Source organism: Mus caroli, unplaced genomic scaffold (genome assembly GCF_978045245.1).
Source record: "Mus caroli unplaced genomic scaffold, Mus_caroli_1 scaffold_4, whole genome shotgun sequence".
Classification (NCBI taxonomy): Eukaryota; Metazoa; Chordata; class Mammalia; order Rodentia; family Muridae; genus Mus; species Mus caroli.
In genome coordinates this window covers 134,415,617-134,440,371 of record NW_028227259.1, presented here as the reverse complement: position 1 = coordinate 134,440,371, position 24,755 = coordinate 134,415,617, and the positions used below count along the sequence as shown (strand labels likewise).

The following is a 24,755-nucleotide window of genomic DNA, read 5'->3' as shown; positions in this document are numbered from 1 at the left end:
GCAGAGGCAGGGGATCTCCATTAAGTTTGAGGGCCAGCCTGGTCAATAAAGCCTGTTCCAAGTCAACCAGGGCTACATGGTCAGACCACATCTCAATAAGTGAATGAATGAATAAATGAATGAATGAATGAATGAATGAATGAATGAATGAAGAGATGGTTTAGCAGTTTGCTGCTCTTACAGAGGACCCAGGTTTGATTCCCAGCACCCACTTGGGAGCTCACAACTGTCTATAACTCCTGTTCCAGATGATCTGATGCCCTCTTCTAGTCTCTCTGGGCACTGCATGCACACCATACACAGACATAAGGTAAAACACTCATACATATAAAATAAAAATTAGTATTTTCAGTAACAACCTTGTGTATTTCCAATACTTAAGCTTCTCCCCACCCCTTAAATGAATTGATTCCCTCTTTCCTTTTGATTATTTGTGTGTGTAGGGGGTAGCAATCAGCATACAGGTGCATATGTACATGTGTGTGCTCATCTGTATGCATGAAAGTAGAGGCTAGAAAATGTTCTTGGGGGCCATTTCTCCGGTGCTGTCTCCCTTGGGTTGGAGGAGGGGGCTAGTGCACATGAGGCCAGCACCCATCAAGGCCAGAAGAGAGAATAGGATGTCTGGAGCTGTGAGCCAATGATGCAGGTGCTGTGCTACGACCTACTGGGGTCCTCTGGAAAGGCAGCAAGTGATTAAGTGCTCGGCTACCTCTCCAGCTCACATTGTATTTTTTGAGACAGACCTGGAGTTCTGCAAGTGAGCTAAGCTAGCTGGCCACTGAGCCCCAGGGATCCACCCATATCCATTTCCCCAGTGCTGGGATTCTAAGAACAAGGCACTGTGCCTAGATTTTATGAGATGCTGGGGATCCACAAGTAGCCTTCACACTTGCTCAACAGGCACTGACCACCCCTCTCTATCATCTCTCCTTCCTCATCTCCCTAGCTCTTTGCTCCCCTGCCCTCACGGCTGTTGCTTACTAATTCCCTGGTGGTAAACGGCAAACCATCCTCAGCCTCCAAGCCTCCTTCCTCCTTCCTCCTTCTAAGCAGTCTGCTTGAGCTATGGGCTGCACACAGCAAGCCACCCAGCGAAAAGGGCACATTTTCCTGGCTCCCCCAAGCAGAGTGTGGCTAAGGAACTCCAGGTCCAGGGGCTCTGACACCCTTTCCTGGCCTCAGTAGATACTACAGTCACACACACATACCAATGTACAGACAGAACATAGATGATTAAAAACAATACAGCTTTAGAAGGTGCTAGATTCAGCAATGGCAAGGGAGAAAAGAAGGAACTGAAGACCACACACAAAGCCCCTGGCTCACCTTCATGGATACATCATCTCACACATATCATCTGTGTGGAATCCAGTCCTGCAGCTAATCTGAACGCCAGTGGCACCGTCAGCTTAGATCTGGATCTGGCTAGCTATGTGGGGTGCTTATTCTCGCTATTTTACAATTGTCTGTAACCGCAGCTTCAGTTTTGTTAGCCTTACCGATGATTAAGAACTCTCGCTGCTTTCTCATCGTGTGCACAGGGCAGCTCTCAACTGCCTGTCGCTCCAGCTCCAGGGAGCCCAACGCCCTCTACTGGACTCCTCAGACACCTGCACTCAGGAGGGATACAGTCACACAAAGACACACATCAATAATTTTTTAAAATTATTTTTAATTTGACTTTTTGAAATGCAAGGGCTTGGAACTTTGCTTGTTGCTGCTTTTTTTGGTCTTGCCAATAAGAAGCCATGCCGGCTAGTTTACTACCTACAAATGATCTCTCCCTCTCTGTGCTGCCAGAGAACAGAGACCTCCACTGCCTTGTCTACTGCTGCCAAAGATTATCCTTACCAGGTATGAAGCACTCAGTAAGCACTTGCCAGGGGAAGGGGCAGTCTGTGTGACTGGAGTATTAGCATTTGTTGATGGATGGGAATGCAGAGCCTCATATAGCTCTGACAGGGCATCAAATGGGGCTGGAGGAGTAGTTCGGTAGCAGAGCGTATGCTCGGCATGTGTGAGGTCCTGAGTTCAACCTCCATCATCAAGAAAAACAAAAACAAAAAAATACACAGGAAAAAAAATCTATAAATGTTAGAAGGCAGTGGCCATTTTTACCAGGTACTAATAGAACATGACTCTATCATAAGAAAAACAATTTGGGAAAAAACATATACACGCACGCACGCACACACCCATGGGCACACACACACACACATATACACACTATAATTACAGCGACATATGCACCCCAAACCCAAGTTTATGTGAGGTTCAGCGTGCCCAAGGCCAGCCTTCATTACATGAAACCCTGACAATCAATTGGAAAAATTAAAATGGGTCATATATCAACTAAAGTCTTCCGAAGAACATCTTAAAACTGAGATGAGATGCCTGTATATGAACTACCTCTGGCACAGATCTGTACGTGTAAAACAACATTTCCAGGCCTAACACCAAAAATAAAGGTCAGCAGCAGCTGCCTGGCAGAGAATGGCAGCCTCTGTGCCAGCACCAACCAAGAAGCCTCTTTTACGGTGATGCCTAGTAACCTGGCCACACCAAATTCAATGGACTCTGGTGCTCCACCAACCATGTCTGCAATGCCATTCATTTCCTGCACACAGTTTGCAGAAAATCAACATAAATTTTGCCCTTGCAAACATCCACTGAAAACACTGGGTTGAAAGATCTGTATGCAAAGTCAAGTTTGGACATTAAACTCGTGCGCCGACTGGAATACCAACAACCTCCAGGCAGAGGATCTGCAGGGAGCTGCCTGGATTTGGAAGGCATTTGGAAGATATATGGATGCTAATATTCTTTATATGGTATGTAAGCCAGAAGTCAAAGGAGGTGCATATAAAACTCTATTACCTTGTGGATAGACAGATCTTGAAAAACATTTCTCATTTTTAGATAGTTGCCAAGTTGCCACTGCTGTTCAAGCCCCAGTCTTCTCGGGCCTGACCTCAATATACAACTAGCTTTGAGAAAAAAACAGTAAACCAAAAAAGAAAAGTATTGTTTCCTGAAAGTCACCCTCTGTTCTGTGTATTTATAGTCATCTGGCTCATCGAGATGTAGAAATTTCTGGAATCAATTTTGCAGTGCTACACAAACAGCCATCATAAAACTTCAGCAAACTTTCAGAGACAAATAACAATTACAAAATTTGGCCAGCTTGTGTTGGGGACTTCAGATGGGAGGCTGCTTTGTTTTGAGACACAGTCTCAGTAAGAAGCCCGGGTGAGAGAGGTGTCAACGGGAGGAGGTGATCTCAAAGCTGACAGGGAGTGCAGAGAGAGAGACACACACACACAGAGACAGAGATAGACAGAGAGGGAGAGGGAAATGCGCACACAGGAAAGGCTGAGCAGGACACAGTCCCAAGGGCTCATATCCTATGGCCTAATTCCTCCAAACAGGCCCGCCTTCTGTGTCTTATAACAACCAATGCCACCATCAAGAGCGGAGTCCTTCTGTTAGGTTAGAGCCCTCACTGACCCAGCCAGCACTGCCTGGCATTTTAACTCTTCCTTCTTCTCTTGAAAGTCTCTCAATCCTATCAAGCTGACACCCAGGATTATCCGTCATGGGGCTAGAGATGTGGCTCAGTGATTAAGACCACTTGCAGAGACCTGAGTTCAGTTCCCAGCACCCGTATCAGGCAGCTCACAACCGCCTTTAATTCCAGCTCCAGCAGATCTGATGACCTCTCCTGGTCTCTGTCTGTGTGTGTGTGTGTGTGTGTGTGTGTGTGTGTGTGTGTGTGTGTAATATTTTTAAAAATATTACAGTCAGGCCATTAAATCCCAGCATTTGGGAGGCAGAAGCAGGCAGATCTCTGAGTTCGAAGCCACCTAGTCTACAGAACAAATTCCAGTACAGCTAGAGCTACAAAGAGAAACTCTGTCTCAAAAAACAAACAATACAAAATTAATATATACCATTTCTTTATTCGATTCTCTCTGGTTCTCTTTATTCACCCCCAATTTCAATATTCAGCCTGTAACACTTTCATAGTCAGAGAAGGGAAGGTCAACTATTAAATGTTAAGTGTGAATTATGGGCCACGTGCAAACACTGGCTTGTTTAAATAGTAGACACAAGGTTGGAAAGAAGCCTGAAGTCCTTAAAATGCTTCTACAAGCAGGAAGACCCGAGTGTGATCCCAGAACAAGCACATACTGCGTGCTGGCTGTGATGATATGTGCTAGAACCCTAGTGTTACAGAGGCAGAGCCAGGCTCACTGGCCAGACACCCTAAACCAATCCGCATCTCAGGCCACTGAGACCCGGTCTCAAAATAAGGTGGGTGGCACCTGAGGAACGACACCTAAGGTTGAGCTCTGATCTAAACGCACACAAACACAAATATTAACTAGTATAGAACACCCCACTCATATCAAAAGCACCCCCACCCTCCCACCCCCCTAACCACCCCCGCCCTTAACACGTAACATAGCTCCAGGGTATCAGGCCACCAAGTCAAGCTGCTTTCTGTTTGCTTTTGGGTTTGGAGGCTGTGGGGTTTGTTTTGTTTGTTTTGTAAGGGTCTCTTCATGTTTCCCTGGCTGCCCTTATACTTGAGATCTCAAATTCCGGGCCAAAGGACTCGCCGAGCGCGGATGTGGTCTTAGCTTCAGTTCCTAAGAACCACAGTGAAAACAGGAAAACGAGTACACACAGGGGCAACGATTTCCATTACAACTTTTTTCTTTTTTTTTCTAAAGATGTTTTATTATTTATGTACATGTATGTAAATAAAGTATGACTGTGTGTGTGTGTGTGTGTGCATGTACATACAAATACAGGTGCCCATAGGAACCAGGAGAGAGAATCAGACCTCCTGTAACTAGAGTTACCGTGGTTGTGAGCCTCCTGACACAGGTGCTGGGAACGAACTCACATCGTCTATTAGAGCAAGTATAGGCTGTTAACCACTGACCCACCTCCCCAGCCCAGACATTCAGTTCAGACGCTCTAACTGAAATAGTTCTTATATATTACTCACATGCTACCTGTGAGCTCACACTCAGTTACTTCTGAGCTCACATGCTTGATTCTTGAAATTTCTGAAAATTAACTTTATACTTAAACCTCGATTCTCTGCTGACATCCCAGATAGGCGTGCTGCAGGCTGCTACCTAGCACACTGTACTATGAACCTTGTGAAAATGTTCCTCTCTTTAAACACATGACCATCGAGGACACCAAAAGGGACGGAAAGCCAGCACACTCCAGAGAACCCTGGTAAGGTAATACCTGCATGAGAAATGCTCCCTGCTCCTCAAAAACCTGAAAGTCAGTAAGCAAGCCAGGAAGCCAGAAAGTGGGCTTCAGGGGTAAAGTCGCCTGACACGAGTAACAGAGACCTCAGTCTCAAAACCCGGTGACAATCCCAGCACTCCTACAACAGGAGAGGTGGAGACAGGGGAATCGCCGGAAACAGGGGGGAGTGAGCTAGCCTGGACTACCCAATAGCAGAAGCAATAAAAGAAATCCTTCCTCAACCAAGTGGAAGGAGAAAACCAATCCCAAATGTTGTCTTTACACATATGTGCACACATATATACCACACTCTGCCCCCCCCAATAATAAAAAAAAATGAAAAAAAAAAAAAAAAAAACCAAAATTGGGGCTAGGTAGTGATGGTGCATGCCTTTAATGCCAGCACTTGGAAGGCAGAGGCAGGCAGATTTCTGAATTGGAGGCCAGCCTGGTCTACAGAGAGAGCTCCAGGACAGTCTCTAAAACAAAAGAAACCCTGAAGATAAGGAACAGGAGATGGCTCAGAAGTTAATAGCATCTGCTGCTCTTGCCCAAGACACAAGTGTGGCTTCCAGCATCCACACGGGGAGGTTCCCAACTGCCTGGTACCTCTCGTTCCGTGCCCTCCTCCGGCCTCTGAAGAGAGCTCTCAGTGAGCAGGAGCACTAGTTGCTCTCGCAGAGGCCCAGGGTACAGTTTCTACTACCCACACAGCCACAGTCCTCTGACCCCCGGAGGTAGGAGGCATGCACACAGTACACATGCAGGCAACACACACACACACACACACACACACACATAGAAATCTTTAAAAGAAATTAAAGAAAAAAAAAAGGATTTAATCTTTCTGCATTTAAAGAAAAATGAAGTAAACAAGGCTCTGTTCATTCTTGTTTACTTATTTTGGGGATAGTGTTATAATTCCTACCTTTGCAGATAAGGCTTTCAAACTGTCTAGGAAGCGCTGCCAGAAATCCTTGAAGAGCGGGCGGTCGATCTTCTTCAGGCCGTCTCTGGTGCTGGCGTCCACGCTCACGTAGAGCTGAGTAACTGGCGTGAGCTTCCTTGGGAATGGAAAGAGAAAGAAAATGGAAAAATGATGCCTACGTCAGGAACTCCACCGTATGAAACGTACAGTCTGGAAGAGATGACACAACACTGCACTGGTCTGAAAGTATCCACTCTGCCCACCTATCCAAAGCAACCATTCTGTTTTCTTTTGGACAGAGCCAGAAATGGAAGCCAAGGCCACGTGCAGTGAGGAATAGCACTCTGCCACTGCGCTACAGCCCCAGTCCACGATGACGATGATTTTATAATGAGACACAACAAGAAGTCTCTGGTTATTTTTAAATGCCTAGACATGAAGGCTAATAAACTGAAAACATTAATTATCTGAAACTGGCCCATCAGCTCTGCCATGCAGTCTAATGCAGGTGGAAACCCAGAGCTGTGAAGTGAAGTGGAAATTTAAAGGTTCTCGGGAAAATCCGTTGTGCTGGACAGTGTTTTTCTGGCGCAAACACTGGAAGGTGTTTTCCTGAAGCGGACACAAATGAAAGGATGTTTTGCTAGCGCAAGCACATGAAAGGACACATGATGAAGGATTCCTCACTAATGACACACGTGTATTGGTTTGCCTTACACATGTTGTTGAGTTCCATTTGTCATGATGCCATGCAGAAAAGCACACTTCTAGTGGTGTGCTGGTGGCTTCTTGCCCCTTCCTCAAACTTGGGCCAATTGGCAGAGTAATGTCAGCTGAGGCAGTCTCACATGGAGTTCTGCTAAGACAGACTCTCATGCTGAGGCAAGACCCATGGGGGACATGTGATGTTTGGAGGGAGTATAAATAGGACTCAATGGTCTGTGAGAGGGGCTAGTTTTGCAACACTTCTTGGTCTAGTATCTTCAGTGATCTTCGCTTCACTGAAAGAGACACAGCAGAGAATTCCTGGTGTCCCTGCCAGTCCTGGTCCCTCCTGCTGATTTGGCTGAGGCCTAGCTGTTCCTACTAGGTCTTGCCACTGCTACTGCTATCCCGAGACTACCAAACTGGACTGTTAGTATATTCCTGAAGTTTGCAAGTGAACCAAGCTACTGGTGCTGACCTATAAACTGGACTGCTAATTTCCTGACAACACAGATGGGATTTGCTCCAAAGGACAATTTCTAAACAGGTTCACTTCCTCCCTAACCTAATAACCGTTTTTTCCACTCCCTCTGATGGGTGATGGACTAGAAGGAAGGTTAAAGCATTTAAGAACCATTATTAAAATCAGGGTTGAGAAAAATTAAAAACTACAGTGTAGTGTCTGGGTCAATGGGTCTCCAATATCCTCAGGTCACTGGAGGAACCTCCAAAGGACAGGAAATAGGACCCAGCCCATGTACCTTATGCGGAGAGCACAAAGCCAAACCCATTCGTCAGAAGGAGAAATGGCTTCAAGTCTGCTTCGCCTAGACTGACTGAAAAGATAGGAGTGTGTGTGTGTGTGTGTGTGTACACATGTGTGTGTTGCTCTTGTTTTGTTTTTCTGAGTCTAGCTCTCACCATGTTGCCCAGGTTGATCTAAAACTTGCTATATAGAAATTGCCTCTAACTCACCATCCTCCTGCCTCAGGGTTCTCAGTGCTGGGATTACAGATATTTACCACCACATCCAACTTCTACTGGGAATCTTAATCAACACCATGGAGTCCTCTAAGATGACTTGGTGGGTACAAGTACTAGCTACCAAGCCTGATGACCTAAGTTTTGTCCCCACAACCCACATGGTAGAAGAGAATTGTCTGGAAAGTTGTCCTCTGTGGAGATCACAGGCATGACATGGCAAACACATACAAAGAAACACACAAAATACAATTTCATTTTTTTTTAAGTCTTTATAATCCCAGTGCTACCAGCCTGGGCTTCAAAGTGAGACCCCCTCCCCCTTCAAAAACCAAAGAAAGCAAAGAAGACTGTGCTGAAGGGTACTGCATATCTAGCATGGCCTCAGACACCCAGTGCTTGGTCATGACCCTTCCTGATCAGAGCAGAATCTGGCCTGACCTTTCTCCTGTGTGCATAACCACTTAGCAGCAATTCTAAAGGTCAGACATACCGAACAAGCATCTACTGCACATGGAAATCCAAAGTTCTGGCGGCTGACACCGTGTTAAGTGTCTGAGATACAGGGTCAAGGAAGTCTCCAGCTCTCACTCCGGAAGCAGACAAAGAAGAAAGAATGTCTCTAGGAATGACAGAGCTCACTCTAAAAGGCTAGGTAGCAGCCAGGGACCCTGAAGACATCTCCTAGGGCCTAGGGATCATATTTCTGCCTAGACATGGCCTTGGTAACAAAGACAGGTCACAAGGCTCCCAGCCTGACCCCCTCCCTCTACCTCTACAAATAATATGTCAATAAAGAAGGCTATATAGGGGCTGGGGAGATGGCTCCGCAATTAAGAGCACTTGCTGTTCTTGCGGAGGACCTGAGGTGGTTCCCAGAACCTACATCAAATGGCTCATAACTGCCCATAACCGCCAATACCCTCTTCTGGCCTGAGGATGCCTCAGCATACATGGTACATATACGAATACACAGACACACATATACATAAAATCTAAATCTTTTTTAAAGAATTCTACACCACAGCTGGGCAGTGGTAGTGCACGCTTTTAATCCCAGCACTTGGGAGGCAGAGGCAGGCGGATTTCTGCGTTCAAGGCCAGCGCCTGATCTACAGAGTGAATTCCAAGACCACCAGGGCTACACAGAGAAACCCTGTCTGGAAAAAACAAACAAACAAACTAACAAATAAAAAGCTACGCTGTAACTCCTGTGTCTGAGAACTCCATCACTATTTAGAACGATGGAGAAGGAGACTATGTTGAAATACAACCTTAAACCCCCTGTCTTAGTCAGGGTTTCTATTCCTGCACAAACATCATGACCATGAAGCAAGTTGGGGAGGAAAGGGTTTATTCAGCTTACACTTCCAAATTGCTGTTCATCACCAAGGAAGTCAGGACTGGAACTCAAGCAGGTCAGAAAGCAGGAGCTGATGCAGAGGCCATGGAGGGATGTTCTTTACTGGCTTGCCTCCCCTGGCTTGCTCAGCCTACTCTCTTATAGAACCCAAGACTACCAGCCCAGGGATGGTCCCACCCACAAGGGGCCTTTCCCCCTTGATCACTAATTGAGAAAATGCCTTACAGTTGGATCTCATGGAGGCATTTCCTCAACTGAAGCTCCTTTCTCTGTGATAACTCCAGCTGTGTCAAGTTGACACACAAAACCAGCCAGTACACCCCCACACACACACTGTCATAAAGTCCAAAGGCTGTGTGGACACCATGACGACACATTCTAGCTTTAGATTTCTGAGTGAAGTAGGATCATTCTGCAGATAAAGGCCAGCCTGGACCTGAGTTTAGTCCCCAGGACCCAGGTGGTGGCCAGCCTCAGCTCAACAGTGGCATCTGGACCAGGGTCAGGCCAGCTGTCCACTCTGTAAGACACTAACGGCCCTGGTGTGCAGGGATGCTGCCACCTTACCTGATCTCCTCAGGGAACTGCGCATTGGTGACAAGGAAGCTGGAGATGCCGTGCTGGTGGAGCAGCTTCAAAAGCCTGTTGATTTCTGGGTACATGATGGGCTCACCCACGAGCGACAGTGCACAGTGCTTGACCTCCATCCCCTCTTCAAAGCGCTCCGCCTTGAGGCCTGGCACGCCTGAGAGAGCAGTGACGAAAGTCAGAGCAGGCACAAGCCCAGAGAGCATGGCTTCCATGACCACTAATGATGCTTTGATTTCAGAGGGAAAACCCTGTTTTTAATCATTTAAACAGGAGCTCAATCTGTGGCTCAAGCAGGCTGGAAACTCTTAGTAATCCTCCTGTCTCAGCACACACACACACACACACACACACGCCATTGCTGAGATTACAGGAGTGGACCACCACACCCACCTTAAAACCCAATCCTCTTCTTTTTAAAAAAAATGTTTTCATTTTATGGGTGTCTGCACGCACCACATTCGTGCAGTACCCCAGGAGACCAGCAGAGGGCATCCAGTCACCTGGAACTGAAGCTAATGGCTAGTGAGCTAGCTGCCCTGTGGGTGCTGGGCACAGATCCCACTTCCTCTCCAAGAGCGGCAAGCGCTCTGAACCACTCAGCCATCTCTTTAGCCGTGGAACTTGAATGTGGGGCTGAAGGGATAGTCTAGTGGGTGGAAGCTCTTGCCTTCACAACTAATTAAGGACCTGGGTTCAAAGGGAGTAGACACAGGATGATTGATGGGGACTGTGAGAGACCCTGTCTAAAAGAATGAGGGAGGGGCAGTTATAGAGCAAGACACCCAGCATCCTGCTTTGAACTTTCCTTGAGAACCCATGCGCGCTCGTGCACACCCCTACCCCCAGACTGTGAATATAGCATCTACCGAAGAATTTTTGTTAGGATTGAATTAAAAAATAAACATAAAGACTTCCACGACACTCAGGAGGCGACAGCAGTTTGACCTCTGTGAGTTCAAAGCCAGCCTGGTCTACTTAGTAAGACCCAGTCTCAAAAATAACTAATTGTTTTCCTCTGAGACCCTTTCACTAAGAACTAGCTATTATAATAATACCTTGGTCCTGGTTTACTGAACATCACAATCAGTTACGTATTAGATGGAAAAGTGGCTCAGACAATAAAACGCTTGCTAACGAGCATGAGGACCTGTGTTTGATCCTCTGTATCCCTGTTTAAAAAAACAGCCAGGTAAACTGGTCCAAGCCTTTAATCCCAGTACTCAGAAGGCAGGTAGATCTCTGTGAGTTCAAGGCCAGTCTGGTCAACATAGCACATTCCAGAGCAGCCAGGGCTACATAGTGAGACACTGTCTCAAAAAACGACAAACGGTGTGGGTAGTGGCTCCTCAGGTACCTTAGGGAGGCAGAGACAGTCAAGTGCCTCGAGTTCGGTGCTGGGCAGCCTACTTGGGAAGTTCCAGGCCACTGATAGACCCTGTCTCAAAACCAACAAAAAAAAACCAACCAACCAACCAACCAACCAATCAACCAACCAACCAATCAACCAACCAACCAACCAACCCAGGATGGGCAGGGCCTGAGGAAAGACAACCAAGCCTGCCTGTGAGTGCTTGCCCAAGCTGTGGACAGGCAGTGGGAGCGAGCTGCTGGGCATCAGTGGGCAGGTGCTACTGGCCAAGGGGGATGGTGTTGGGAGACCCACATATCCCACCCCACCCGGCTCCTGAAAGCCTTTCAGCCTCCTTCCAACAACCAAACACACACACACACACACACACACACACAGAGAGAGAGAGAGAGAGAGAGAGAGAGAGAGAGAGAGAGAGTAATGTCACTATCGCCCCAGCAAAAACAAAGAACTTAAAACATACTTGGAAATATAAATATGCAAGTAAACCGCCCCCACCCCCATCTGAAGACCAGGAAGCAGATTAAAATTCCAAAACCGACAGATGCCATCTTCTGTGTGCCTGACACTCAGCATGTGCATTTCCCATCAGTGTTTCTGAGTGAGTTTGTCCTTGCGTTATCGAAATCTAAGATTTAACTCAAATCCAAGTTTTAAATAAAACTTGATCCTTAAACTCAGTCTGTGTTGCCAAGACAACCTAGCGCTCTGCCTAACAGTCCTGGTTAGCTTTAAATTCCCCAAGAGCAGCAGAAGAGAGGGGTGGGTTTACCCTGAACTGCAAAATCAGCCTCCAACTCTGAATATGGGACAAGGGTACGTTGGCTAGACCTGGGGGGTTAGGGGCAGAGGCACTGGGCTCAACTTCTGACTCTACTATGGAGTTAGTCTGGCATCCATAGGCAGGCCCCAGACTTTTCCTCCACTAATGTTTAACATGGTAAGCAGAAAAGGAGACCGTGAGCAAGAATTAAATTAGGGGCTGAGGATATGGCTCCATTGGCCAAGTGCTTGCCTCACAGGCAGAGGGGTGCATTTCTGTAACCCCAGCATTCAGGAGGAGGAGGCAGAGGAAACACAAGTCTAAGGCTATCCTCAGCTACATGCTGAGTGGGGGCCAGCTTGGGCTACCTAAGACTTTGATGCAACCCCATCGCCCTACCCCTGCATGCACGCACAGATAAAAATAAACAAATAAGCAAAAATGAAGGCTTGCTGGTGACACAGAGCAAGATGGTGACCGTGGAGGTGACTGGAGACACAGCTGGTGTGAAGTGGGCTCCAGCTGAGGCCGTGTGGAAGGAATCACTGGCATGGAGTTTTGCTGACTGGATATGTGCATGGGAGAATAAGGTGTCCCAGAGAAGCCTCGAGTGTGTGGCCTGAGCAATAGAGCTCTAAACAGCAGAGACAAAACAAGCAACGAACCCAACAAAACAACCAACAGGAACCCCTGCGGGAGGATGCAGCAGGAAAAGTACATACGGGATTCAAAGTCAGACAAGAAGCTGAACTGTTCGGTAGACAGCTAAACGGATGCACAACGCTCAAATGTGGGTTCTAGAGACAGCTTCAGGAATCGACACACACAGACACACACAGACACAGACATACAGACACACACACACACAGAGACACACAGACACAGACATACAGACACACACAGACAACACGAATACATATAAACAAGCATAAACACAATGCACGCATACACACCACACATGCACCAGCACACGCATACAATCCAATTCACAAGATTTAACCCTTTTGAGTTTTCCTGGTTTCATTGTTACTAAGCAACTTCAGGGCCGTTTCCCTCATCCTGGGCAGCTTCCTCCCTCTGATTCATCACTACAACAGTCATCAGACAAACTAAGGAGCAAACTTTACCTCACAGATAGATGCCAAAGAAAGCAGAGCTCTGGGATTTAGCCTAACATTGAGTAAACCATGGCACACAAACATGATGAATGATGCACTAATCCACACATAACATCCTTATTTCTTTTTTGTTGCTTGAGGCGAGGTCTCCCTGTGAAATCTAAGATGGCTTCAAACTATGTAGCCTAGGATATGCTAGAACCTACCCTGCCTCAGTCTCCTGAGTACCAGGACTGTAGGTGAGCCTCACCATGCCTGGCTCAAGGGTCTCCACATCTGAAGTCGGGGCTAAATCAAATATGAGACATTCTTTTATTCTCATAGTGATACAGGTCCCCGGATGAGTGACAGCCGAGACATATGTTTGATGGAGACTTCACAGTGCTAGGTGTGTGTATGTTTGTATTGGTGAATGTACATGGCCAGTGTAGACACCAGAGGAAAACCTCCTTCTTCCTCAGGCACCATCCATCTTGTTGAAACGGGGTCTCTCGTCAGCCTGTAGACCACCAAGGAGGCAAAGCTGGCTGGCAGGGAGCCCTGGGGATCCATCTGCCGGTGTCTTCTCAGCATGTGTATGCCACCATGCCCAGATCTCTTAAATGGGTTCTGGAAACTGAACTTAGGTCCTCAAGCTTATACAACCTCAGGGTTTTATTTTGTCATCCCCTAGCCCTTTCTTTGAACCTTAAGCCAGGTTCAGAGAACAGGGGCTGGAGGGATGGCTCAGAGGTTAAGAATGCGTGCTGCTCTCCCGGAGAAGCTGGGTTTGCTCTGAGCAGCCACATAGCAGCTTAAAGCCCTCCTGGAGACCTGATGCTCTTTTCTGGCTTTGGTGGGCACCAGGCATGCACATGGTGCACATACATCCATGCAGGCAAAACACTCATACTCATAAAGGAAAGGAAAGAAAAAGCAAACAAACCACGGGTGTTTCTGCACCGTGTCACTTTTTGACACAGCCTGTGGCAAGCCATTTGTGTGTCTGCTCTAAGTAAGAACAGAAATGAACAGAAACGAACAGAAATGCTAGCAACAAATGTCAATTTCATTTACATCTTCAAGACCCAGGACATTCTTAACAATGCAGTCGCCCCTTGGTGCCTCAGGACTGATCCTCTGAGACTGTGTGTGCCTGCCAGGATGGTATGAGGGGAGGGGGGGCAGAGTATAACTTGAAAAGATGCTGAGTTGCATTGAAGTTCTGACCTACTTCTGATCATCAATGCGTAGTTAATTGTGCTTGTGTATAAAGGAGATATTGTGAGAAGAAAGCTATCTTAATGACTGGGTGAAAGAGACAATGATTGCCCACTGAACTGAGAGCACAGAGTTTGGAACAAGGAAATCAGAGAACATCTTCAAAGCCTGCTCTAGGCTGGGCAGTATGCTAATGTTAGAAAACCAGAGACAACGGGCAACAAGACCCATGGTCCATCCAGTCCTCATAAGTAGAGTGCTGAGATGAGCGAGTCACACCATGGAAAGCATGGTGCCTTCCTGGCAGGGTGGGGAGGCACTCTAGAGGACAAAGGACATTCTTTTCCTTGTTGGTTGGTGGGTTTTGATTTTGGGGGGTTTTGTTTTGTTTTATTTTGTTTGAGACAGAGACACATGTAGCCCAGGCTGCCCTTGAATTTAATATGTACCCAAGGATGACCTAGAACTCCTGATCCTACTGCCTTCCCCTTCCCAAGTGCTCAGATTACAAGGTGCACCACCATGCCTTGTTTATGTGGTCTAGGGATAGAGCCCAGGGCTTCAGGAACATGCCAGGCAAGCGCTCTCTGCTTTAACCACACCCTCAGGCTGACAGTCACTGAAGTTAAAGGATACCCCTCTAAAGGCAAGCCAGGGAGGAGATGCTCGATGCAGCAGCTAAGAGAAAAGGGGCTTCAAGAATGGATGGACATACATGTACTTTGCAATTTACAAAGGAGGAGAAGGAGAAGGAGAAGGAGAAGGAGAAGGAGAAGGAGAAGAGGGGAAAGGAGGGGAGGGGAGGGGAGGGGAGGGGAGGGGAGGGGAGGGGAGGGGAGGGGAGGGGAGGGGAGGGGAGGGGAGGGGAGGGGAGGAAGAGGCGAAAGAAGAACTAGAACTGTTTCTAAGCATTTCTGGTTACAACATACAAATACCAAAGTCTTCTATATATGCCTAAATGATACTGATATGCCTAAATGACACTAATAGATGCCCCCCTTTCTCTCTTTCTCTGTCCCTGTGACCTCTTTTTTCAGTTTTATAAAACAGGGTCTCAAGCTCACCATCCTCTGCCACAGTCTCCTGCTGGGATGATGGCAGTGCACACAGACACCCAGCCAATGAATCTATTCTGATGCCTCCCAGTCAACTTCAGATATCATTGACCTTAGGAAAGAGCTGTGTCTGAAACATTGGGAAGGGGGTGGGGTTTCTAGAGCCACCTTCTTAGTGGCTCCAACAATGCAGGACAATTCAGCAGTGCGCATAGTAAGTCACTATATAAAACCATCATATTGCACCAGTGCACACAGTAGGTCACTACATGAAACCGTCATATCGCAAGCTCATGCCATCTGCCTGCAGCAGGCTTTCAGTTGTGCACCCAGGGTCAGCAGTGCAGATTCCTGGAACCCTGTGAGAAACACACATGTGCCAGTCATGGTGGCCCACACCTGTCACCCCAGGCCTCAGGAGGCTGAAGCAGGAGGAGCAGTTCAAGGCCAGCCCGAGCTACACAGTAAGACCCTCATCTCAAAAAGAGAAAGAAAAGAAAGAAAGCAGAACGAGAAAAGACAAGGACTGTACATTCACAGGCCTCAGCTCGCTAGACTTCCTCTCCGGGAAGGAGCAGCAGTTGGTGTCTGAGCAGCCGCAGATGGTTCTGACTCACAGTAAAGTCTGGAGCCAGAGCTCCCAGTGGAGCCAAAGCCGTGTAAGCATTGGGCAGAACTGAACTGGAAAGCTTGAAAATGAAGGACGGGGTTTCTGCTGCCTCACTGTGGGCCACAGGAAGGCATTTTATTAAGAGCACCGCACTTCGCATGGGGCAGTCACTCATAAACCCTTTTATGAATGGTTACTAACGAGGCAACTCCACCTCACTAACCATTTTATTTTTGGTTTGGTTTGCTCATACACACACACACACACACACACACACACACCTACATACATATTACCATTTTGATTTTTTTAGGCAAGGACTCCCTATGTAGACCAGCCTGGCCTTTAAATTCAGAGATCCACCTGCCTCTGCCTCCTGAGTGCTGGCATTTAAGGTTTGAGCCCCCACATCTACCTTACTACCTTACTTATATCTTTAATTATGAGTATGGTGTGTGTCTGGGAGAGAAGGGGTATGTGCACATGAGTGTAGTGCCTGCAGAGGCCAGAAGAGGGCGCCAGATCCCCAGAGCTGTGGAGATGGGGCTGTAAGCTACCTGAAGTGAGGGCTAGGAATAGAACTTTAGTAGCACACTCTAAACTGCTGAGCCCATCTCTCTACAGACTGAAGCCTCAGGTCCGTTCACAAAGCCACCTCATGCTTTCCAAGAAGCAACAGTAAAAGCGTTTAGGAATGATGGCTAGACGTCTCCAGGAGAAACTTATAGACTCAGTGCACCTCACTCCAGGTGCTAAGCTTTGGCTGGCATTCTTTTTTTTGTTGTTTTTTTGTTTTTTGTTTTGTTTTGTTTTTTTGTTTTTCGAGACAGGGTTTCTCCATGTAGCCCTGGCTGTCCTGGAACTCACTCTGTAGACCAGTCTTGAACTTAGAAATGTGCCTGCCTCTGCCTCCCAAGTGCTGGGATTAAAGGCGTGCGCCACCACTGCCCGGCCTTTGGCTGGCATTCTTAATTCTTCCACCTAGTGGAAACATACAAGCTAAAAGGGACACAGGGAGATGCACAGTGGTGCAAGAGGCATGGAAGTCCCTGTGTTCATAGATAAGCACAGGAACAACCAGGAAGGTTAAACACACAGCTGTCTCTTCAAAGGGAGACATTGTTAACCTGTTTTCCTCCCAGAAGGTTGGGAACAGACGTGGTTAATAGCCTGGTGACCTTTGTGTCACCTTGTGGCCGGGCTACACTGGATCCTCCCCAGACTCATCTCATGAGCCTGCGTCTCATGAGCCCGGTTCCGCAGCTAATCGACAGCCTCCATCTTTATGGAAGAGGTCACCTGCACTTTACCAAGTTCCCATATCGCACTTCTGCAGCTCTGTTGTGCGCACAGGAATGAGCTAATTATCACCAGGAAATCGTTTCTTCCAAACTGTGCTGTGCTTAAATTTGCCTAAAATAAACTACTCTGGGTCCGACTCTCTTAAGTTTGAACCAACGTCACTACTGCATCGCTCTGAGCCAAACTGCCTGGTCTCTCTTACGGATCCCCTCTGCCGGCCATCTTTGGGAAGTTAGTTATGTCAAATGATGTTCTGCAGGGACACACAGGTAAAAGAATGTCTTGCAAAAGCAAACACGTGAAAAGCTGTTTTCCTGAATCAGACACAGGTGAAAGGATGTTTAGATATAGCAAAGACGTGAAAGGACCCCAGATGAAGGAGTATAACTATGACCCCACAGACAGTGGAGACGAGCACTGAGCATTGGTTTGGTTTGCCTTCCCTAGCGTTGTTGAGCTCAACTTGTGCTAACGATGCCATTGAGAGAACCTGGCCCAAGAACTGCTCTCGAGGTTCCTGCAGTGACTTGCAGCTTCATCTGCAAGGTGAACTTATCGCCACCACAGGATAAGAGCAGATATACACTTGTAATGCCAGTACACTAGAGAAAGAGGCACGAGAATCAGAAGTCCAAGGTCAACCTCCACTACAAGGCAAGTTCAAGGCCAGCTTGAGATGATAAGACCTTGTCTCGTAACAAGGCAAATAAACTAAAGAAACAAGCAGGAAAATACCTTTGAACTGTTTAATCATGTTCTGATGGTTCTCAATGGCTTCCTTCAAGATCAATTCTGGCTGGTCCATCTTCCACCGCCACTCAGTGCCCACAGGATTGGTATGGTGCCTGTAAACACAATACAAAGTACTAAGGCCTTCTGTTATGACATCCCAGAGTCTACTGTGACTGTCCCAGCAAAGCTCCACTGTTCAGAGAACAGTCCCTACTTAAGTCATGGCACATGGCAGAGATGGGTGGGGAGGGCCTTTAGCAGTCTGCCTGGCTCTCAGCTCAGAGACAATCAACTCCAGGTATAGGTTGACCAAACAAATGAACCTGACTTTTAAGAAAAATACTGTATCACATATTTATGGGTACCTCTGTGGGTATATATATGTGCACCTATGCTCAGGTACTCAAGGAGCCCAGAAGAGGCACTGGCTTCCCTGGTCCCCTGAAACAGAAGAAATGCCTCTAACTGCTGAGCCACCTCTCCGGCTCCTTCTTCCTGCTTCTAGTCCTGCTAACTGAATGCAGACGTAAATGCACGATGCCCTCTGGCCAGAGCATTTCCACTGTGAGTGGAAAAACCACATGAGAAGAGGCGAAGTGCTCAAGACTTAGAAACTATAGCCTACCCCAGGCGCTCAAGGCTCTCAGGAGCAGTGGGTGTGGCTTCTCTGTCTATTCCAGTCTTTTGTTTTGGACAGACTCCCACATAGCCAGGCTGCCCTCAAATTCCCCATGGAGTTGAGGACACCTTTAGCTTCTAATTCTCTGGCCCCCACATCCCCAGTGCTGGGATTACGGTGCGGACCACTGTATGTGGTTTATGCAGTGTTGGGAAAGGAACGCAGGCCTTCATGCACGAGAGGCAAGCACTCTTCCGACTAAGCCACATCCTCGGCCCTTCTTATTCTTTGCCTATTTCTTTTTCCTTGTTCCTTGGAATATGTAACAAGTACAGGCCTCACTGCTTCCAGCTCTGATTTTTTTCCCTGTGTTTATCTATATGTGGTTCTACAAATGTATGTGCAGATGACCCCAGGGGCCGGAAGAGGGCATCAGATCCCCACAGAGCTGGAGTTTCCGGCAACTGTAAACTACCTAATGTGAGAGATGGGAGCTAAACTCAGTCCTAAGAGCAGCAAGCGCTTGTAACCACTGAGCTATTCTCCAGCCCCCAGTTATATTTTTTAAACACGAATTATAGTCATCTGAATAGGTTTGGACCCCACAGGCTTATGTGTTTGAGTGTCTGTCCCACCACAGGGAGCGACACTATTAGATGTGGCCTTGTTGGAGGATATGTGTCACTGTGGGGGTCTCCCAGGGCTCAAGCTCCACCCGGAATGGAAGAGAGCCTCCTCTTGCAGAGGAGTCTATGGAGGACAGTCCCGACCTAGCTGCCTCTGATCAAATTATAGGACTCTCAGTTCCTCCTGTACCATTTCCACCTTGATGATAAATAATTCAGTTAACACACTCACAATAGGGCTATGTAGGCTGACATTCTTCTTAAAACTTTGCTGGAGCTTGGTCCACACATCACACGAATCCAACACTCCCCCGGCAGTGCTCAGGCTCTGGTCACCACACCGCACTGCCCATCTCCACTTACCGCCAGCAGAAAACACATTTATTCGCACACGCCAAGCTTGGGGTGGCTTCCATGCAGCGGTGGCTCTCGATGCCGTAGAACGTGTGTTTGTAGCAACCTCCTCTCCCCCGCAGCATCGACTGTGGCAAGCAGGAAACACGCCATCATTTGAGTGGGATAACAGAAACCTAACAGCTAGGCACTGTTTCTCTACTTGCACGCTCTAGTTTTCTTGCTTTTCATTACTGTGTATGAAGCATGCAGGCTCAGGCAGGCCACAGCATGTGAAGGTCTGAAGACAATGCTGTGGAATTGACTCTTTCTGCCACCCTCATGTGGGTCCGAGATTGATCTTATGTCACTAGGCTTACATGGCAAGCCATTCACCCTCTGAGCCATCTCCTCAACCCAAAGGCATTGGTTTAAGACAGCACTGTAGGGCGGAGGATGACTCAGTGGGTAAGCGTACTGGCTGACCAGAGTTTGACCCCTGGGACACACAAGATAGGTGAACCGACACCTCCGAATTGTCCTCTGACCTCCACACAGACTAATAACTAAGTTCTGTCTGTGCTTTTCCCAGCGTGCGCCTCCCCGGGCCCCACCCGCCACCATGCTGTCAGCAGTATGTGACCGCGCTGCCTCAGTCCCTCTCCTCCCATGTTCATCTTGGTACTTCAATATCAGAGATGCTGAGAGAACATCTCATTAGTCCACAAATCCCTGAGGCCCCGCTTGGGAGTTCTGTTTGTGTCTAATCTACTGTGATTTCTGTGGTTCAGCCTGGGTAAATCCTATTGACTAGTTCTGGGTGCAACTGTGCCATCGATCTGCTGGGGTCAGAGCGCAGCGGCTGCCACCCCTGCCCAATGGCTGAGCCCTTGGAAAGTTGTTTTATCTGTTATTCTGCTTCTCTGTTGGATTGGGCTTCTCAGTTGTGTTTTTAGTCTTGCTCTTCACTGGACTATTTTATTCCTTCCTTTGTGTGGAAATCACTGATGCCTCGATTGCTGTAGCTGCTCAGAGCATTCACCCAGTTGGATCCTGTTGACAGCAGCTGATTATCTTTTGCTATCTGAGTTATGACTTTCTCAAGTCCTTGCTCTGTGTGACAGGTGATTCTTCTGCAACGTCCTGGGCATTCTGTCAGCGAGGAGAGTCTAGACCAGTAGTTCTTAACCTGTGGGTCTGACCCCAGAGGGGTCACCTATGAGATATCTTGCATATTAAAATTTATAACAGCACCAAATGACAGTTATGAAGTAGCAACAAAAAACAAATGGGAGTGCCAGTGCCCTTTGTCAGAACTGGGCCTGCCTAACTCATTTGGAGGGGCTCCCCTTCAAGTTAGGAGGTTGTAGAGCCTAAGGAGGCATGCCTTTCTGTGAAGCTGAGGCAGCTAGCACTTGTCTCTGTCGACATCTCCTTTCTGGTAGAGGATGTGATGTTTCTCACGCCTGACAGCTGCCCTCCTCTCACCACCTTCCTTCACAGCACGCCTCCTGGCTAAAGAACCCCAAACTGCCCAGATGATGATGCCCAAGCCCTACCGGCATGTTTGGGGATGCCAGCCAGGCTGCAATTCTTGCAGCCTACTAAGCCTTGACATGGAACTTCGGAGGAAGGCGTCAGATCATCTGCTTCTCTCACCAAGCTCCTCTCGGTCCCTCTCTACGCCCAGGGCGCTGCTTTGGCTAAGGGCTCAACAGTCCCGGCTCTGTCGTCTGTCACGTCACTGTGGCTAATTTCCTCACCACACAGATAACTCACATTTGCCAAATGAGCAGCAATCTATGACCCAGTCCCCACACATAATCAGTACCATCCAGTGCAGAGACCTGTCACCTAGCACAGGGCCTCAAACTCTGACTTAACGTGACACTGAATTACAGACTAAGGTCACTCACCCATCCACACAGCTGTCGAGAAGAAAATTATGCTGCAGCCATTCATCTTTTTTTTTTAAAGGCATTTGAGACTTTTTTTAAAAGAATTGATTTATAGGGGCCGGGCGTGGTGGCGCACACCTTTAATCCCAGCACTCGAGAAGCAGAGGCAGGCGGATTTCTGAGTTCGAGGCCAGCCTGGTCTACAAAGTGAGTTCCAGGACAGCCAGGGCTATACAGAGAAACCCTGTCTCGAAAAACCAAAACAAACAAAAAAAAAATTTATTTATTACATGTAAATACATTGTAGCTGTCTTTAGACACCAGAAGAGGGCGTCATATGCTACTAAGGATAGTTGTGAGCCACCATGTGGTTGCTGGGATTTGAACTCAGGACCTCCTGAAGAGCAGTTACTGCTCTTACCCGCTGAGCCATCTCACCAGCCCCTGCAGCCACTCATCTTAAGACAACCTCAGTCAGACTTGTGACAAGTGCTGCTGGCTGGGACTTCACTTCCTTGCCTACCCTGTCCTTCAGGAAGTCTACATGGGAGCTTTGTTTGAGACAGGGTCTTACATATAACAGGATGGGTTCACACTCTATGTTGCCAAGTTCAAGTGTGTCTTGAGCACTTCTAAGGAGTACTGGGAACTGAGTGTACACGACCCCTCCAATTTACCCAGTGCTGGAGATGGAGGAACCCAAGGCTTCCTGCATGTGAGAAAGTACTCTACTGAGCCACACCCACAGCCCCACAGACATATCTGTAGCTTCCCTGCCAGATTGAGTGACAGAACGTTTTACTGGAAACCCATCATCATCTTCTGTATACGGGAGGACAACTTGTGAGACTTGCTTCTCTCCTGCCACCATATGGGTCATGCATGCCACCATATGGGTCATGCATGGTTACTGAACGCAACTGGTCAGACTCGGTGGCAAACACCCTTAGACACTGAGCCATCATGCCAGCCCGGGGTGGCCGCTGCCAGCTGTTGTCCTGGGCAAGGGAAAGGCAGATCTTTATAAGTGCTGACTGGGCAGCAGGGCAGCAGGGCAGCAGGGAGAGGAGAAGGAGAAGCCACGGTGACAGGACATGGAAAGTGTGAGACTGGCACAGACTCAAACTGCTCAGCAAGACACTGTCACCTTCAGAATCACAGGGTAGCTTTAGGCAAGACAGCTCGTGTGTAGCTGGACGTCGAGATGGCCAGGTATGGTGGTGTGTATCTGTAATCCCAGGACTCAAAGGGACCAGAAGTTCAAGGCCAGCCTGGGCTACACAGTAAGACCTTATATCCAAAACAGTCAAGAAAGGTAAAGAAAATAACAACCTGCAGAATTCTTATTAATATAATCTGTTTTTAAAATGTTCCGCTGACCTCACATATATTGTTAATAATCCCCACGAGTAAGTAAGTGGATAACAGAAATCTACCGGTAGTGATCACTGTTTGAGTTGTTCTAGGGCTGCCCATCACTCGCTCTGAAACTGTCACCACAGGTGCGCCATCCACAGTAGCCTAGGCCTTCCTATTATTCATGTTTTCAACACATGGCCTAGTCCAGTGGGAATGGCTTAAAGGAGACCATCTCCAAGTCTTCTTACAAATCAGAAACAGGGCTGGAGAGACAACGAGCCCATGGTGCTGCTGCAGAAGGCTCAAGTTCAGTTCCCAGCACCCACACCAGGGAGTCCACAACTACCTCTGACTCCAGCCCAAGGACTCAGTGCCCTCTTCTGGCCACTGAGAGCACTACACTCATGTACACACACACACACACTTTACATTAAAATTAAAATAAATAAATTAGAAACAAAACACGGACCATGAGCCATGGCATTTAAAGACATAAGGTTGATTTTCTGTGTCATTCTATGCCAAGCCCACACCAGGTGACCTCTCAGGACTTCACACCCATTCTGAGTTATGAATGAGGTCTGAGTCTGTGTTTTGCGTGCAGCCTCTTTCCTCACTTTCTTCACTTGAATGAAGCCCTGGCCCTCTCAGCCCTCCTTCAGTAAGGGCTGCTTCCCTCTTAGTCTTACCAGATATATGTAAGCATCTCACTGCTTTCAATGCAGAGAAACTTCTAATCTTTCTCAGATTTAAACGGATCCACTCAGAGTGGGAGTGCTGCCGGCAGGGCTCAGGGATAAAATGCCTGACTAGCACGGATAAGGAGACTCCAGCTTGATGCTCAGCACCACACATAGGGAGCAAGGAGCAGGAGGAGGAGCAGGAGGAGGAGCAGGAGGAGGAGCAGGAGGAGGAGCAGCAGGAGGAGGAAGAATAAAAAGAGAAAGAGAAAAAAGAGAGAGAAGACAGAGGGGAAGAAGAGAAGAAAGAGGGGAAAGTATAAGAGGAAGAAGAGGAAGAGAGCTGGCCTTGGAGGAAGTGAGACTGCAGATCTAGCCGCAGCAGCCAGCCCCTCCCTCCCCAAGGCATCTAAGCATTCTGCATGGAAATACAGATTGATCATAAAGTGCTTCCTCTTTCATTCCATTATAGATTGGATGAAACACCAATTTTCAAAATTATGCATGTGATTTACTATCTGAAAATTGAATTTAGCGATGGTAAAAAAGACACTGCTTATTACTGGCTGTGCACAGAAGGCACCAAGTTGGACATCAGTGAAAGTCACTGGACTGAAAAGAGAACAATGGGGATGTGACATGTGGAAACCACCATTAACTAACGCATGGGGCGGCTACCAAAAGGAGACGGAGCAACAGAAACTATCAGAGCAAACGTCTCTTTCTAATATGCTAAGGAATATTTGTACCTTAGAAGGAAGAGGAACGAGTTAGAATTAAATAGTTTCTTTGGGATGTAGCTCAGAGGTAGAATGCTCACCCGGCAGGAATGAGGCCCTGGGTTCAAGCCCCAAGACCACACAAACTGGGCATGGTACTCCATGTGTAATCCCAGCATTTGGGAAGTAGAGGAGAAGGTGAATCAGTTCAAGGTCATCCTCAGCTATGTAATGAATTCAAGTCCAGCCAGAGCTACATGTGACCCGGCCTCAAAAGCAAATAAATAAGTCAATAGGCTGAGGCAAAAGGATCATGAACTTGAGAGCAGTCTGGATTACAGAGGCAGACATCACCAGGGAAAGAGCAGGGAAGGGAGACTGCGGAGAGTGGTGAGTGAATCAGGACCCTCAGAACACTGCTGGTGGGGACATAAAATGAACCAGTCGCTTTGAAAAATAGACAGTTCATTGGGAAAAAAGACAAGTCACCGTGATCCACCAACGACAATGAAGTGTGCACCACATAA

General features: G+C 47.6%; 1 protein-coding gene across 2 annotated transcripts in view; it reads right to left on the bottom strand.

Annotated features, from left to right (window-relative positions):
* Window positions 1-24,755, bottom strand: part of LOC110294411 (S-adenosyl-L-methionine-dependent tRNA 4-demethylwyosine synthase TYW1) — an 85,886-nt gene that overhangs the window by 34,441 nt on the left and 26,690 nt on the right. For both annotated transcript variants that reach the window (XM_021162631.2, XM_021162632.2), the window contains exons 10-13: window positions 19,603-19,721; window positions 17,998-18,107; window positions 9,822-9,999; window positions 6,206-6,341 (exon numbers count right to left, since the gene is read on the bottom strand). In XM_021162631.2, coding sequence (XP_021018290.1) covers window positions 6,206-6,341; window positions 9,822-9,999; window positions 17,998-18,107; window positions 19,603-19,721 — 543 coding nt within the window. The remainder of the gene's footprint in view (window positions 1-6,205; window positions 6,342-9,821; window positions 10,000-17,997; window positions 18,108-19,602; window positions 19,722-24,755) is intronic.